This window comes from Glycine max, chromosome 17 (assembly GCF_000004515.6).
Source record: "Glycine max cultivar Williams 82 chromosome 17, Glycine_max_v4.0, whole genome shotgun sequence".
NCBI lineage: Eukaryota > Viridiplantae > Streptophyta > Magnoliopsida > Fabales > Fabaceae > Glycine > Glycine max.
The window spans coordinates 5,777,248-5,796,079 of record NC_038253.2 but is presented as its reverse complement, the minus strand read 5'-3'; the positions used below and the strand labels follow the sequence as shown (position 1 = coordinate 5,796,079).

The 18,832-nt window shown below is 30.3% G+C and overlaps 1 protein-coding gene across 1 annotated transcript; it reads left to right on the top strand.

Moving 5' to 3' along the window:
- Nucleotides 1–8,001: 8,001 nt before the first annotated feature.
- WRKY24 (WRKY transcription factor 24) lies at nt 8,002–15,558 on the top strand. Its single transcript, NM_001361357.1, is given in 5 exon segments — nt 8,002–8,437; nt 8,537–8,589; nt 10,808–11,514; nt 11,622–11,780; nt 14,599–15,558. Coding segments are annotated over 5 exon segments (1,518 nt in total). The 5' UTR covers nt 8,002–8,196; the 3' UTR covers nt 14,957–15,558.
- The last annotated feature ends 3,274 nt before the right edge of the window (nt 15,559–18,832 follow it).

Here is an 18,832-nt window from a genome sequence, read left to right as displayed (position 1 = left end):
TTCATCATTGTTTTTCCCGTTGATACACAGAATTAAGATTATTACTCTTCCCAGATCACATAAATTCATCTTTATTTAATATTTATTAAATTTGAATGTTGTGTTTGAGACTAATCAATCAACAGGATACCATGGCAAGGAGACCCATGAGCGATTCACACAAAATTAACCAGTGTTTGTTCTTTGATGACTGATACGTGCTCTGTCATGGTTGTTAGTGGCTCATAATCTTCAACTAATTTGGAAGTGCTTAATTCTTGGGAATTGTTGGGGGAATTTGTTATTCTCAAGATCTGCATTATTAGGTTGACAATAACTATCAAAATAGTTTAGGATGTTATGGTAAACAGCTCTGGAGACTAATCTTTGGCTTCATAGTTAAATGATCTTTGGGAATGTAATCTTTCTAGAACAAATAGCAACAAAAATGGGCATAACAAAAAAAATATTAAAATGGCAAATCACCAGCACAAATGTTAGAAAATAAAATAAAATTACCACGGGGGACCTCGGTGAAATTGGCTTGAGAAACTTAACTTCAATTTATTAAATAAAGTTGCATGTTTCTGTCTCTGACAAGTATAGGCCAAACACGATGCCTCTTTAGTGCAATTAATTTGGCTCATTATCCACTATGACCTCATGATTACTCATCTAATCAACATTTAATAATAGTAGTGGTAAATGAAATTGGTCTGACTGTGCCGTTTCTTTTCAATTTGGCTGCTACGTTGTGAACCACACAAGGATTTTGTATGCAATGCAACATCCAATTAAAGTAAGAGTTGAATCTCAAAGGAAAAGGAAAATGGCGCCCACAAAAATCACATCAGACCACCCGCTCAATATCAGCATCCAAAAACAGAATCCAAGGAGTACCATTTTTATATGAAGCCTATCAAAAAATCCAAAACACTCCTAATTCTCAAATGCAAAAATAAGCTAACAATTTCTAAAAGGGCCACAACAGCCAGAACATAATCATCGTCAACATCATATAAACGGTGGCTCAGGATAGACTCGACCAATAATTAAGCTTTTAACTTTAATAGATACCCAATAGTTAAGAAATATAATATTTGTGCACTCATGCACCATAGTCCATATTATATAAAACGGTGGCTAGCTCACGTTAGACTCGATATATAGTACTCGACTATTAATTTATGGCTTTCATGCATATATAACAATTATTGAACTAGTTGTATATATAGTGGATTCCTTTGTGTCAAGTTGTAGACAGTACTGGCATGGAAGGAACCTGTTAAAGTAAAAGAGATATCATATCCATGCAACAAATATAAGACCTAAATCCTTTTAGCTTTTGTCACGCACGCCACTACTGCCAATAATGTTTATCCACAAAACCATGAGCACTGGCAAACCTCTACTAATTAACGTACGGTCCCCATTTTTGTTCACAGCATCACAATATTCTTGTTCAATCTTTGTTGCAATCTCTGAACCAAATTGCGTCTTCTTTGTCTTTTTTAATCTCTTGCTGCTGGCATCGCCACTTTGCACTACTACCCTATCTTCTACCTGCTGCCTTCTGTCAACCACCGCATCACCAACCAAATATTGTTAGATGCCCATTCATAAAACTTTGTTCACCAAACAAGCTACTACCAGAAATAAGAACAACGTTTAAATACCATTGGATTAAGTCTAGCAAAGGAACCACTAGTCTCTCACAAGGTGACCAATCAAGGTTGGAATAATTTTCGCTAGAAGATGTGTAAAATAAAGACAAGTGTTTGGAACACACTCTTTTAAACACTTTTTTTCTAATAAATTAAAATTTATTGAAAATTATAAAATTAAGAAAAAATTATTAAATATGATATGTGACTTGTTAAATTTTGTTACTTTTAATAAATTTTAACTAATTAGAAAGTATGTATATCAATGAATGTAATATAGAGAGTCTGTTTTTAACATTTCTTGTGAAACAAAAGTTCAAATGAATAAGGATTTTGTTTTTTTATACCCCAACTACAATTGCAAATAATACTGTATTTTTTTTACTCTTTAAATTCAAGTATTTAGTTTTATGTCTTAACCCATTTAGTATGTTTGGATCGCATCATTTTTAGTTAATATAATTGCGTCCATATTGCATTTTGATAAATTCGGTTGTCCACGTCGTTTACTCAAGTTATTGTCTGTGGACGTGGAATCTAACATACGTTGTGTGTGTTTAGAGACACCTTAAAACGTGTGTGAAACTACAAAATCACATGACATAAAGCAATTTGACACGGAATGTATATATAGTTTAATGCGAAAACAAACATGTACTAAAGAGATTTTAAGTGTCCAACCAGAACCATTTGTTTAGAAAATATTATATTTAACAACTCAAGGAAAATGATCCATATGTGGATCACTATTCAAATGGGGCACTTTATACGACAGAGGAGAATCTTGAATTTATCTCAACAAGTTAGCAAACAAGTATTAGAATTTTGTGTAAGTGTGTGCTCGTATTAAGGATATTGCTTTCAGTAGACTATCAAAAGTTAATTCTTTTTAAGATAAAGAGATCACTTAAGTAAGTTATATAAGCTCTCTTAACAAAATTTTATTAATATACATGCAACCATCAATCAAATATTAATGAATATCCTTAAAGACTTAACTATTTATTAATATAATATACTCAGTTAGTATTAGAAAGTTATAAGAATGCAAAAAGGCATTATAAAATTTATAATAAAAAAACGAAAAAGGGGTACTTAAGGGAAGCAAATTGTCTGTAAAAAAGACGAGAAATTTGGTACCCTTTTTGCCAGCATTTATGGCTTTCCATTCATAAGATTGGACTTACCTGCAATCATCACTTCAATGGGAGAAACTAGTTTTAACTTTTAACGGCTGAAATTTTAAGTTAAAAAATTGTTATTATACATGTGAATATATTTTATCACGATTTTTAATAATAATTTCCAATTAAGAATTATAACTATTTTTAAAATTATATATTTTTTACTTTTAAATACTCAAATCCTAAAAGTTAATAATAAGGGGATATGTCAACAGTGAACTCACAATCATTTAGGCAGGTCTTAATGAAAGCCAATTTTGCTCTATTATAGGCTTTAATCATCTAATTTTGATGGACAAGAAAGCTCTTTTGCCTCTCCGATCCATACGGTTCATATATATTTCAAAGAATGAAACCATCTCGAGCAAATATAATAAGGTTAGTGCTTTGGAGGGCTTCAAATTCTCTCTTCCAGTTGCTTATCATCCAAAACAACATTTGAAACTTCTTCATGCATCTTGTACTTTAAAACTTCACTCTTACCTCTTCGTGATCTTCAATGTTCTCATCTTGTCCATCATTGCATCCTCCCAACTCAAATTCTCCACTCCTTGTCCGCGCTCACCATTCCAGAATTGTCATTTTAAGAAGTTAAAGTGGTGGATAGACGACATATAGTCGTGTGAAAATGAACAAGAGAGAAAGTAGCAATTTTGATTTTGTTGTTTAATCAAGTGTAGTCTCAATAAAGGTTTGGTAAAATAACAAGTTCAAGGGTTATTTTAGTAACAATAGAAAAACTATATATTTAAAAATGAATTTGTACGTGATCTAGGAGAGAAAATAAACATTGACAACCATAGGAACAATAATACCTCATATATATTCCACTTGGCTCTATTTCATTTTTCTCATCATTGACAAGAGGGTTAGAAAACAGAAACTCCCATAATAGAATATCTTTGACGAACCTTCATATCCTCTAATGCCTTTTGGTGAGCATGATAGGAGATTCAAGTGGGGGGCAAGGATTCAAGTTGGATGGGTGATTTGAGTGCACATGCATTTAGTGTTGGTCATGGCCAACACAATACTAGTTGTGTCGGTTTAACGTCCACCATGTAGACTTAAAATTGATACTAATTAAAGTCATTTTAGTGTCTACTTTCTCGTTGTAGCATCCACGAAAACCGACATTAAAACACAAAACATTTGCTGTGAAAATAACTTATGATTTTAATCAAATTTCTTATTATTTTCAGCTTCTAATATTTTAAAAGGTGATTTTTTACAGAAACTTTTTTATATCAAACGGCAGTAAGAATGTGCTTATTGCATTTACTAATTCGTTTTATAAAAGTAATTGTATTTTAAACAAATTTATCAGTTTTGTTTAAATATCAAATATTTTATTAAAAATTAAAATAAATATATAGCAAAGGAGACAATTTATTAAAATATTAAGAATATGAGTAGACAAATAATAAGCTGTATATTTCTATAAACTTTTTACGTAAAAAAAAATGTTATTTTTATATTATTGTACCTTTAAAGTTAAAATTTAAACATGTAAAATTTATTTATTTGAGTGTATTGCGATTGATATTGTCCCATCATTCAAAATATAAGTGCCATCACAAATCAGAAAAAAGGTAATTAAAAATACATCTTTTTTATTTTAAAATAATTATTATATTAATCTTTTAATTTATCTATCACTTTAAAATATTAATTTTTATATATTTAAAAAATAATATGTATCTTTTTAAAAATATATATAACGTTAATCTTTATATATCAACGAAGTATTAAACCATTTTAAACAAATGTAGGATTATATAAAAAAAATTATACGATAAAATTTTCTTATCTGACTATATATTTTACAAAATAACTATCAACTGAACAATTATTAAATTGTGTAAAATAATCTTGAATTACATCAATATAAAATATATAAAAAAATGCCTTAAAAGTTAGTCTCGCATGGATGCCAATAAAAAAAGCTAAAAATATATACTTGAGTTGGTTAGTGGATGCTAATTATGGCTTTGTTTACTTACGGTTGATTGTACTGTGTTTGCATCATTCATGTACGGGTTGAGAAAATGAATTCAATAAATACATGATTTAAGAGATGCATTGTTGTAAGCTTAGGTCAAAGTAATGCTGCTTTGGAAGGGAGCACAATCTGGCTATCTTGTGAATCATAAAAACCACTCATTGTTGAACAGAAATTCTACTATTCTTTCCACAACTTTATCCCTTTACTCCGTTCGTCCAAAAACATTAAATATACACATACATATTCTAAAAGTTATTATACAAACATTTATCTATACTAAGTTATCATCGTATTTACTTCGGCGTGACGACATGAACATATGTCATTTAAATTTGGTTACGAAAACTCAAATTAAACATTGTGAAATTCATATTTGTAGTTATATCGAATATTATATTTTTTTATTAACAAATAAGTTCATATCTAATTGATATTGTTCTTTTATACTCTTTTTTCTCTTCTGAAAATAACATATTCTGAAAATAACATATTAACAAATAACTTTTTGGGTTGACCGTGAGAGGGAGAAGGAACCCTTAACTATTGTGATTGGGAATTGAATAATAATAATAATAATAATAATAATAATAATAATAATAATAATAATAATAATAATAATAATAATAATAATAATAATAATAATAATAATATGAGAGTGAAGATTGTTGTTTGTGGTTTCAAATCCTTTTTTTCTTTGTTTACTTAGTGATTCTTAATTTTTTAAATAAAAAAATAGTGATCATTTTTAACCGCTATTATATTAATTTAACTATTTTAAAATTTAAAATATTAATATTTCTAATTGAAAATTTGAAAAAAGGAATCAAAATGATATATTTTAAAAATATAAAAGACAAGAATGAAACTTTTAATATATAATGTACCAAAGTCATAATGAACCAAAAATAATGCTTAACAATTTTAAATTTAAAAGTTAACAAAACATTAACATTTCAAACGAAAAATAAAAAAAAAACCAAAACAATATATTTAAAAAACATAAAGGATAAGAATACACTTTTAATACATAAAGTGCAGAGCAACTGCCAAATATAATAAAAAAAATTTAAAAGTTAACATATTGACATTTCAAATGAAAAATTATATATATATATATATATATATATATATATATATATATATATATATATATATATATATTAAAGACATAAAATATTAAAATGAAAATTTTAAAATTTGATATATTAAAATTAAAAAATTATAAAACATAATAAATAAAAAATAACATTAATCCTAGAATATATTATATTCGTACCAAATCCTGATTTATGTCAAGTCTAGCTTGAAGTGTACTATAATGGGAGAAACTAACTTAAAACACGAAGGTTTTATTTTACAAGTGTCTTACCTATTAATTTAACTAAAACAGTTTGTCAACAAAAATATTAGTATTAAACAAAAAATATACATTTGAATATACTTGAAAAATATTTATTTCAATCTAAAAATATTAAATAATATTTTGTAAATTTTAACGTAATACTGGTTAATAAAATACACGGAGTATTATTAAACCTTTGAAAATAAAGAAAGGTAGAGAAGTGCCACATTGGATTCAAGAGTCATTAATGGTCAAAAAAAGCAAAAGCAAAAGAAAAGGTTTCACTGTAGCTGGTCAAAGAATCGGGAACATTAGATTAGAGCATTGACGGCGTTAACGCAACCCCTAATTCAACAACGCTAGTAATAGACGGCGTATGTTACCTTCCGTGAGAAGAGAAGAGAGAGAACGAATTACTACTAGGTCTAGGATGTTCTCCTTATTAATTCTGATTATATTTATAATAAGGTTTTTTTATTATTATGTAAGTTTCATGAATAACACAGTAGAATGCAAATATGAAGCAAAGAAGTCATGATATAACGTATTATAATATTTTATAAAACATTAAATAAAAAAATTAATTTAACATCATAATATAAAAATATATTTATTTTATTTATAAATTAAAAATTATATAAGAAATTTCATATCAGTAGAATAATCTTCATAAACGAATTTTTATAATATTAATTAAAATATACTCTTTTATATTTCACTAAATGTTTTAATCTACTTTAAATAATTATAGGTATATTCTTAATAAATAATCATATTTTTAGGAGGTTATTATTATTGTGAATTAAAAAATATATAAATAAAATCATTAAATATATTCCATAAAATAATTTAAATTATTTGAGGATTTTAATCACACTCACAATTAATTAAAAATAATTACTGATATAATTTTTAAAATGGTTATTATAAAATAAATTAATTTATCATAAACGATAATTTGTAATCGAATAAAAATATATAATTTTTTAAGTATAAGCAAATATTATATACTATTTTATTTAAATTAATTTATTTAAATCAAATATTAAATAAATTTACGTTTTCAATTATAACCATATAAGATATAGTCAAAAATACTTATTTATTTTAATAAAATTCTTATTGACCAACGTTTAACAGTATTGATTAATGTTGTATAACAAGAGTATTAATTGAAAAATTAACAAATACAAAATTATCAAAAGTCATAACAATATTACATAATAAATTATAAAATTAGTGTATATTATTAAAAAATTTATCCAAAAAATAAATTTTAAAGTAATAATTATAAAATCAGTAAAAATATGTTATATGATCATTTATAATTGAATAAAAATATAAAAAAAATTGTAAATGAATTTCATTCAAATTTTATTATATATTTAAATAAACAATATACAAATTAACAGTGTAGAGTAATTATATTCGCTTATTATATATAAAGAATTTAATGGGTATACATATAGTGTAAAATAAACAAATAGTTTATATAATTAATTTGTGGTTTGCATTATTGGTGCATCACCTATTTCCTCAAAAGTAAATTATAATTACTGTTTTTTTTCCTATAAGTATGTTTCTTTAGAGATTTGATTAAAAAAAAAGTTTCTTTAGAGATGATTAATTTTGAAATACAATTAATTAATGTGAGCATCGTTCTTAATAAAAAATTAAATTTAAATTCATTTCTACACTAGAAAGAAAGTACTACGTAACCCTTTTTACTAGATTGAATTTGTGTTAGTAAAGTAGAAGTGGAGGTCTAATAAGTATTTTAGTTTGAATAAATGCCAACATTCATTGATTTAACTATTTGTTCTCTTGGGAAAAGAGAGGCACCTGAGTCAATGCTGGTCAGAGACACGCACCCCTCCCCCGCAAACTCTCTCTCACACAAACTGTGGCGTTTCGCGAAACCCGAGACGTTTCTCTTTTCAACACCATAAAACGCACAGCACAGCACAGCACAGCACAGCATCTCCAAACCTTCCCTTTTCTCTCCTTCCGCTACTCTGCGCCATGGCCCAGCGCCGCAGCCCCCAACCTCTCCCAGAGCCAGACACCAAAGGAAACGATTCCCACCAAAAACCGCAACACAACAAGGAAACAGACCGAGTCGCCGAATCGCCTTCCGCCGCCGAGTCGCAGCGTGGCGAGTTACGGAGCTCCGACGAGCCTCGTACGGAGTCCAATTTAGAAACCCTAGGCCGTGGTGTTTCCTCATCGGTTGAAACCCTTGCTGCGCAGTCTCCGACTGACGGTATTTAACTATTTATTTCCTTCAGTGTGCGTCCTTTTTTATTTATATGAAAATTAATATTTATTTCTTTTTAAGTGAATTGTGTGGTTGATGTAACAGATTTGCAAGGGAGCTCTACCGCGCTTAATTCGGGTGCCAAAGCCGAAAGTAAGGTTAGAGAGCATTTAGCTTAGGATATTTAATTTAATTATTTTGAATGAGGTTTTAAATCTCGTTTTATGCGATCGTATGTTTGAAGGGTTTCTAGTAGTTGTTGCTCTGATTAGGGATTTTAGTATGTGGTGTAACTGTAACCCGTTTAAAGAGTTTTGCTCGGTTGCTTGTTCTTATGTATCAGTTGCTATATATAGGTTCATTAGATTTTTGTATCTCTGTTTTAAAGCACTTTTTTTAGTGTTTTTGTGGCTAGTGTTTATTATAACTGTGAAGTTTGAACTGCTTGAAAGGTAGAATGAAGTGTGTGTATGTGTATTCCTCTATTTTCTTTCTTTCATCTTCCTCTTTGTTTTATTGGTCTACTAGATGATGATGGTCAGGTTAGTTTTGAATGAGTACTGATTAGGACTTTGGAATTTGGATTTAGAATGATCGCTTGCTTTTTACAATAAATCATTCCAACTCGGGGATTTGAATTTATGAAACTTATTTTAGGAAAAGACTTCTCAAGCCTCCTGATTCCACTTTTTTTTATCTCATTAAAAAGTGTAAGTAGATGCTTTGAGGCTTCATCTTAAAAAAGTGTTCAGACCTGCTCTTCAAAGTATACTGATGATGCATACCATAGAAGGAACTTGAAACATAAAAAATATAATTGCTTGAAACTTAAAAGAAAAAAAGAAGAAGAAGAAGTAATTTCCAGAATCTAAGATTGGGCTGCAATAATCCAAAATCCTATCAAAGGTACATGCTGCTACTAATAATTGACTGCTTTCAAAATTGAGACCTGAAGCTTTATGCAACTCCTGCATGATGTTTGTCAAGATTCTTAGTATAATTTTCCTATCTCTGTGGTTTACACTTCATTTTAACATTGATATCTAATATCTAATGTACATAGGAAATGTCTACCTGATGGTGCATTTAATACTAAAAAGTCTACAGTCACAAACCAGTAGAGATATAGGGTCCTTTTGATTCGCTAAATTTTAAAGGACTGGACAGCGCAAAAGCATTTTTCCCATGTTTGTTTTAAATAATAATTGGAGAACGGACTGGAAAAAAGTTTAAAAATTTATAACTTACTCAACTACGGGACAACTTTTTGTCCGGTGGCTGCTAAACAGAAATGTCAAAATTATCCTTCTCTCTACCCCCTCTCTCCCACACGTTCACAATCCACACTGTGTTCCACATTGTAACACAGTGATATTCGTGCATGGTCTCTTTCACATGTTCAAGTTCCATTTATATCATTTTATTTCATGACAATAAATACAACTTGGCCTTAATCAATACCCAAGTGCCGTGGAGAAGGCCTGATGATTAAGCATGAGGTATCAATAGAAAAAAAATCAAAAAAGAGAAATTTTTTGTTGTAAAATAATTTTGTGTCAATTCCGTCCAAAAAACTGATGTTGGGGAAATAAAATTAATTAGATCGGTGAAATGATGAAAAAGAAGGGGCTTTGAAGAAATGAGGCAAAAGATTTTGAAATCGTGAAGGTGCTTGATGGATCTCTTCAACTTCCTTTTTTTGTTCTGTCATTTGGTGTCGTAATCTCTATGGTTGTTGAGATCTGATTTTGATCCTGCATATTCTGATTTTATAAGTTTATAATGATAATTATTAAAAAGGATATTTTGGTAAAAATAATGTTATTTTATTTGTGATGTTCATTGTCCATCAAGCATAATCCTGGACAAAAAGTTATGTTTCTTGATTACTTGTACTGTGCTGTTCTTGTGCTATACCTCAACACATATCAAGCGCGCCCATAAACCATTCTCGAGCTTATGTCCAACTCTGAGCTTTTAGGAGAATTGATCCTTGACATGCTATTAAAGCCCCCAGGACCAGGAGTTTGTCTGTGATGACTCATTTTTTCACAATTAAGTTGAATTTTAGTATGACTCTTTGACAAGAACCAGTAAGCTTGATTTTTGGAATTTGGCTTCCCATCCCAATTCAGCCTAGGAGCATTGATGATGGGTTCAGAGTTGCATTTTGGTTTGTGTATCAATGTACATGCATATGAACAGTTTAGATTATGCAATATGACATGTAAGTGCAACGCACAAAACTAATTTCCTTAAAAATTGATAGTAAAAAGTAACATCTTTTGTTCGCATTAAGCATCAGAAAGTCGTATGTTCTGTACATCCCCATTATTTTGGCTTCTTTTGCACTAAAGTAGATCATTGCATGCTCAGGAGACCGTTGGATCTCCTGAAAAGGAAATTATTGATAGAGGAGCAGTGCAGCCACTCCAAACTCAGACAGAAGATCGGCTTCAGGTGTCTGCGTGTTCAACTCCATTGTCTGATCTATCACCAACTTCTGTTACACAATCTTTATCAATTGTTTCTAGTCCAACCATACCGAAACAGAAAATATCTACTCCAAAGGTCAATAACGCACATGTGCCAGAAGTAGATAAGAAAAATCCTTCTGGTCGCAAAACCTTATCTTCTGTTTCTATTGCAAGGACATCAGCATCTGATGGATACAACTGGCGGAAGTATGGTCAGAAGCAAGTGAAGAGTCCTACAGGTTCTCGAAGCTATTACAGGTGTACTCATTCAGATTGTTGTGCTAAGAAGATTGAATGCTGTGATGATTCAGGTCATGTGATAGAGATTGTATATAAAAGTGAGCACAGTCATGATCCTCCACGGAAGACTAATTCCATTAGGGAAAATAAGTTTCTGTCTTCCAGTGAACCCATTGTAGAAAACAGTGTTCCGGAGCAGCCTATCAAAGTTCTGAAGGATGCTGATCCATCCATTTCTTCAAAAGAATCTCTACAAGAAGCACCCTGCAGCACTGATAAGAAACGACAAAACACATCTAATATCAGTGGTAATGGTAAAGTTATTTTGAAAGAGGAACATGTAAATGAGCCAGTACCAAAAAAAAGGCAAGTTTGCATATGAACTCATACTTTATGTAAAAAAAATTAGACAATAAACCCATTTTGTGGCAGGATATAATATTTAATGTTCTTTCCTTTAATTTGATAACCAGAATGAAGAAAGGTGACTTAACAGACATGGATTCTCCAGTAAAACCTGGAAAAAAATCCAAGTTTGTTGTACATGCAGCCGGAGATGTGGGGATATCTGCTGATGGTTACCGATGGCGCAAGTATGGGCAGAAAATGGTGAAAGGAAATCCACATCCCAGGTGCATGCCTATTTATTGCTTACTTTCTGTTTTCTTTTTCTTTTTTTAATTTGTCCAGTACTTAACATGTTTTTCTTATTTTTGCCTTGACAAATTAGTATCCTTATACATTGTTGGTGAAAATTAAGTTGTAATTAGATTTAATTGGTGTCAGATTAAAAATATAAACTGATAAAAAATTGTAGAATCTGATAAGAAATTGCATGTTGGTTTATTTGCTTGTAAGCAGTTCAAAGACAATGATGCAATGCAAATACATTATTTCTAGCTAGTGCCCTTTCTTTTTAACTTTTGCTAGTTTTTAAAAATATTGCCCCTATATATTTTCTTTTTAAAATTTTCTTTTTCTGTAGGAGTGCTAATTACTGAGCTTCATTAATAATTTGTTATTGTGTAGGTTTAAACTTGAACAAAAAACTCATAGTTGTATTTAGTGACCCAGGATAAAGGCACTTGTATTCTGTGCATGTTTGTATTAGCCTAGTTTTTGTTTGGAATAACAGAATAAGAAAGTTGCTTAGAGGTCTTTTAGATAGAAGCTATTTTTGTGGGAAAATTAAGCCAAAACAAACATGGACTGAGTGTGAAATTAATAAATGAAACAGTTTGCAAAAATTATTATATCTAAGGCTGATGAATTGTGTTAAACTGAGACTTGTCTATCCCTTCTTATGTTCCAAGAAATGCTGCATTCATCATGGCAGCATGTATTATTTAAAATTGAATTTATTGGTTCTTCAAGAGAATATATACGGACTCTTGTTCATCAGTAATATCATTTCAGACTACCATATTACTGTTGGTTTTCTCTGTTTGCTAAAGAAACCAAAGCTCATAATATGGAGTAATAACTAATAACCTGAAAACTGGAATTGCTGTTATCTTCAGTGTTCAGTTGCAAGTTGTTGACAGCAAAATGTGTACACAGTTAAAAGAAAAATGCATAGTGTCTAAAACAAAGATAACTTGAATTTGCTGATATATGTTAGAGGAGCTCTTTTGTGATCATTGGCACAAGTTTTATTTTGAAATTGAATGTTGTTAGTCATTTACATAAAGACAGGTGTTCTTTTTAGGCCTACTGCCATATAACCTAGTAAAACCAATTGTCAGAAATTCTAAATTAGTTGAATTTTATTTTATTGTTGTTGTACATCTTTTGAGTGTGGACTGTCGACTACATTATTAGCAATCAGAATTAACTTTTAGGTGGATTTTCCCAAAATAAATGCATGGGTGGATTTATCCCCCCCAAAAAATAATGATTGGGTTTGTGCAAAACAAAATAAAAAATTGGGATACTGTATTTTTCTATCTGTCATGGAATCAAACCTTTGATCACTTGTAAATAGTAAGTCAGTATGAGACTGAGAGCCAAATACTGATTTATTTTCCCTCCATGAAGAATATCTTTTAACAGCCAATCAGTCATTCTGGAAATTTTATTAACAGCTATAGTGAGATATTGGCAAAGTCTATGAAGTTAGGTGTTTCTATTTGTGTCTCCTATCAAGTCTTGGAACCTTACCTAACTTGGTCTGGAGTTTCAGACATTATGTATTGTGTTTTAGATGCATATTCTTCTCTCCTTGGTGCATCTTATTTACGTAGCTTAATGTATTTTCACTGGATTTTCTGTGCTCAAAATCAACAAGTGTCAGTAACTGGGACATACATGTGCATTTTATTGTCCAAAACCATTTGGATGCAAATATTTTCTTAATTTTTTTTTAATTCTTTTTATTTTTTGAATTTTGCATAATTAGTTTGTGTTTGCATCATTTGCACTGTGAATAACTATCGGTACATTCCTTCCAAAACATGGAGGATGAGATTTCTTATCTTCTAAAGCAAAGATATGTAGGTGGTGGTATAGTACTTTTGCTTTCTTGCTATGCTGAGAAGAACTGCTTTGTCTGGGCAAAATGACAAGGACAGATGTCCAAGTGATGAAGCAGCAATTCTGTAAAATAAAATTTGCTAGCCATTAGGGCTTGTTTGAAATTGTTTTTCTAATTTATTTTCAAAATTTGTTTTTCTCCTTGATTTCAAAACTTGTTTAGGTCCTTTTGGAATAATTTTTTTAAATAATAGACTGACAAAATTGTTTGGATTAACAATTTCTAAAGTATTTCTTAAAAAAAAATATGTGCAGAATAACTTTGTGGCATTCATCTCCTAAAATCTTCATGCCTGCACCACTGGAACTGTGATGCTAGATGCTGGCAGTTTCTCAGTGAGACTATGGTGGTGGTGTAAATGAAATGGTGGTTGCGGGCTGTTGTGGGGGGGGGGGGGGGGGGGTGCATCCTCATGCTTGAAAGTTACTGACATGAAATATAGGGTGAGTGACCATTGGTGTATGGAGAAATCCCAACCATTGAGAGCTCTGCTCCATGGGAAAAAAAGCATGTCAGCAGACATACTTGCGGAGAAGAGAAACACAGTTGGGAGAAGGAAAAGAATACAAATGCATGTTTTTTTGTGTTCCACAAGTTTGCCATTTCTTACAATGATACCACAGTACAAATCACTTCTTTTAAAATTGAACAAAAATGGCTTCGGATTGTTCTGGTTTTTTCCTTAGGAACAAAATATTAGGAGCTAGATTTAAATTCTTCAAATAAAAGAAGTCAACCTTATTCTTCTGTTTGTTGATCTTTAAAAAATTAGTTGTTTTCTGAAACAGTAACCAAACAGCTGCCCCCCTCCTCGTCTTCTATATGGCATGTTGACTTCCCCTTCTGTGTTTTTTTTAGTTTGGCCATTGAAATTATGATCTATTTCTTTTCTTCTGATTAACTCGTGAATTTTTCAGGAACTACTACAGATGCACTTCTGCTGGATGTCCGGTCAGAAAGCACATTGAGACCGCTGTAGATAATTCAGATGCCGTCATCATAACATACAAGGGTGTACATGACCATGACATGCCAGTGCCCAAGAAACGACATGGGCCACCAAGTGCTCCTCTTGTGGCTGCTGCAGCACCTGCCTCCTTGAACAGTTTGCAGGTGAAGAAATCCGATTCCCCACAAAACAAGAAAATTTCTACTCAATGGTCAGTGGACACCGAAGGAGAACTAACTGGGGAAGCACTGGAGCTTGGGGGTGAGAAAGCAATGGAGTCAGCTCGAACGCTTCTGAGCATAGGTTTTGAAATTAAGCCTTGCTGAATTCATCCTTCAGAAGCCATGCAGTTGTAACTATATAAATTAATTGGCAGGTCTCTTGTAATTTCATTGCTTCTCATGTTTATCCTTTTTTGTTATTGTTTTTCTTCCTCACTTAGGCTTGTAGTGGAACAGTTGGTGTGTATTTGCTTGTACACCGGTTCAACTTGTCTGAAACAGTTTGCTAGTTGTGGAACAAATGTAGAATTTATTGGCATCATTTTATTCTCACGGTCATGGAGGGTAACAGTAGCATTTTGGCATTATCATTTCCAGATTTCCTACTCAGAAGTCTCAAATGATTCCATACAAAGATTATGTCAGCAAATTACACATACATGTTGGTCAAATCAACAAAGAGGTTTAGCTGAGAATGGACTTGGGCCAAGTAAGGGTGCATTTGTTTTTGTAAATTTTAATTCATAAGGCTTGCATTTCATATTTGGTGGTGCTGGAATCCGGAAAAGGTTGATGGTGATATAATTTTTGTATAAGTTCCGATGCATGGGGCAATTAGATTTAGCATTTGCTTTTGTCACTTTTGGTTGTAAAAAAATTCACGCAATTTTTCACGAGATAGATGGTTATGTAAAATTCTTCTTGAAGTGATGATTTTAAGGCTCTCATCAATGATATCATAGATAAATAAATAAAGACTATTAGCATCACACTCTCTATTATATTACTCCTTATAATTAGTTGAAATTTATTAGAGAAAATAAAAACATGAGTGAGACTAATTAAATAAAAAGTAAAACTCAAAATTTTGTGATTTTTAATAAATGAGTGTTTAAAAGAGTGTGTTAGATTTTTTTATAGATGAAATTTACCTAAGAATTTTCTTTTAATATGATCAATTAGTGTATTTCCTTCGTATACTTGTGGTAAAAGATTTTGATGACCAAGAAGAGAGATAAATGGTTTAAATCCGGATGGTTACTTAGATGCGTTTAAATTATAGTTGGTAAAACTATGGTTTAGCCTAACGAGATAGTGTTACTTAAATTATGGTTTGGAATTAAAATTACGCTCAATTTTGACTTAATTGTGTTTTAGCTAAACATGTTATTTGTAAAAATAGTTTACAGTCTCCAAATTATGGTTCAGGGCGTCTGAATTACAATCTAAACTTGCACTCAACCCCCTAAGCTTTCCTCATCCAATCTAATCTTTCTAGCTTGGCATAACCCCTATTTCATTTAATGAACTTAGAAAATCAGCTTTCCGAAATTGTACTTTATTACTATTTTTTTCAGTCTCTACTTCCAAAGCAAACTAATTACTTTTTCTTTAATGTTTTGGTGAATATTGTGGTTGATTGTCCTTGTAGTTGGTATATGGTGGTTGATAATATAAAACTTGGCTACTGAATATGATATTGCTTATAGATTATATAGGTATCTACAGTGAAATTACAACTAATTTGACTTGGAAAGACTAAACATAAAAGTAAGACTCGTGACTGTTTTCTCTATTCATACTTCCTTTATTTGGAGTGTCAACAAACACATTCTGCATATAGTAAATGATTTATGGAGTTAGCTCCTTTGATGGGAAAAAATCAACTTGATTTAAGGTTGAAGTCAGGTTTTTCTTAATTATAAATAACAAATGAGGACAATTTTGAGATATAAATACTCATGGCTAACCTGACAAGTTTGATTCAAGTCACAACTTTCGCAAAGAGAAAAAATTATAGTGTAATCCGTGTAATTTGCATTTCATCATATAGTATAATTTTTATTTACAACTGTAGACATATATTGTGCTCAAATTTGGTGAGTTTGATCTATCTAATCATTATTAAACTTGATATTTCTAATATTGTACACGTAATTAATCTATTTGTCAATTATTCAATTGTTGTTCATTGAGCGACTATTCTTTCCATCCTTTGTTATTTGCTTGATACCCAATTTCAAAGTCTTCCTTTCTTTTCCTCGACTTCTTCCTTGGAGTTGCATGCTTACTCTAATGCAGATTGGAGGTGATTCCATTGATCATAAGTCTACTTCAAGATTTTACATTTTTTGGGGGATTATCTTTTTTTTTTTTTTGCAAGAGTAAGAAACAATAATTGTGTCTAGATTCTCAACAGAAGATGAGTATCGAGCCATGACATCCACCAAGGCATAAATAATTTGGTTGAGATGGTTACTTGACTATATGAATGTCTCACTCTCTACTCCAATTTCTATGCATTGTGACAACATGAGGGCAATGCAAATCACCTGCAACTTAGTCTTCCATGAGTGCACCATTTGAGATTGATTGTCATCTTAGTGGACATTATTTTTTTCAAGGACCATTACCTTAACTTTGTTTTCTTCTTCTATGCAAAATGCTGATTTGTTTACAAAACCGCATTCCACTCGGCCTTTTCCTTTCTTAACTAATAAACTTTCAATACTTCCTATTGATGCATCATGAGTTTGAGGAAAGATATTAAATAATATGTCTTTTTTTATTTCACTTATTTGTTAGAGTAGTTTTGTTTTATTACTTGTTGGTTTTATATTTCTCTCTTTTCACTATTGTACATATTAGGTTGAATAGAGTTAAACCTCTTCATCTCTCACTTGTTGTTTGTTTTTCTTCCTCTTTGTTTATATATTTGCATTATTAACAATAATATCAAATATATAGAAGGTTGAAAAGAGTAACTATTTTTTTTCTGTGCTTAATGATATGCTAAACAAAAAGTTTGAATAAGAGTTTTTGCAACCAACCGTGACAAAAAAATTATTTAAACAATAAAAAGAAAAAAAATAATATTTCTTTTTTTTTTCTATATTTAAACAATAAAAAAACATGATATTCCTTTTTATGTATATCTTTATTTATGTTCTTTCGTTCTACTTATCTTGTTATTTTAAAGGAGTTTTTTTATGTAACTTAAAGTAATTATTTAGTTAACTCAAACAATTGAGGATTCTTAAGAAAAGAAAACTCTAACTTAATTAGTTAAGTTCTATTCATCTCAACAAATTATTAACCCTTTCTAAAAAAATATTAACCCATAACTTATTCCTAATGAGCTGAGTAATCCATAATTAACATCCCTAGACCCTAATCCTTTTGTAAACAACAAAATAAAAGGGCAAAAATTGAATTTTGGTGTCTAACTATAATTTTTGACACTCGTATTATTCTTGATATTTTTTTATTATTGTATCCTTCTTGATATAAATCCTAATGAGGTAATAATCTATATAAAAAAATATTTCTCTCTTTTTTATAGCTTTGATATTCCTAGATCGAGAATTGAGAAGATACTGAAATTTATAAAGGATCAACTTTTTTTAAGAAATACTTTACATATGCACCAACTTGAAATTCAATTCTTAGCCATTCAAAAATTACGGTACTGGTTCAGTAAAAAAAAACTACAATTCTAATCTCTTAAGATATATATTTTTTCTTTCTATAATCTCTTATGAAATTTATAAGGAATCGACTTTTTTAGACAAATATTTGTCATATGTATGAACTTAAAATATAACCCTTAATTATATGTTTAAGAGATAAAATTATTTTTCAATTATTTATTTTTTATTAGATTATTTTATCATTTAACTATTCTCTAAGTTACTCACTACACTACACTTATTAGTTTTTTAGACTCTAATATCAAATTAATTATTAAAAATTCAAATTTAACATTTAAAAAAAAAATTAAAAGTGGCCTGCCTTTCTTCCCACCGGTTAGAAAAACAAGGGTTGATATCAGATTTTTACATTTAAAAAGCTATTTCACATTTATTTAAATTTTAATATAGTGTTTTTTTATTCTTACCACTTTTATACTTTTTAATATTAAAAATCATTGTGTTTTTTTTATGAAGATTAAACAATATTGTTAACCTAATTGGTTCGATT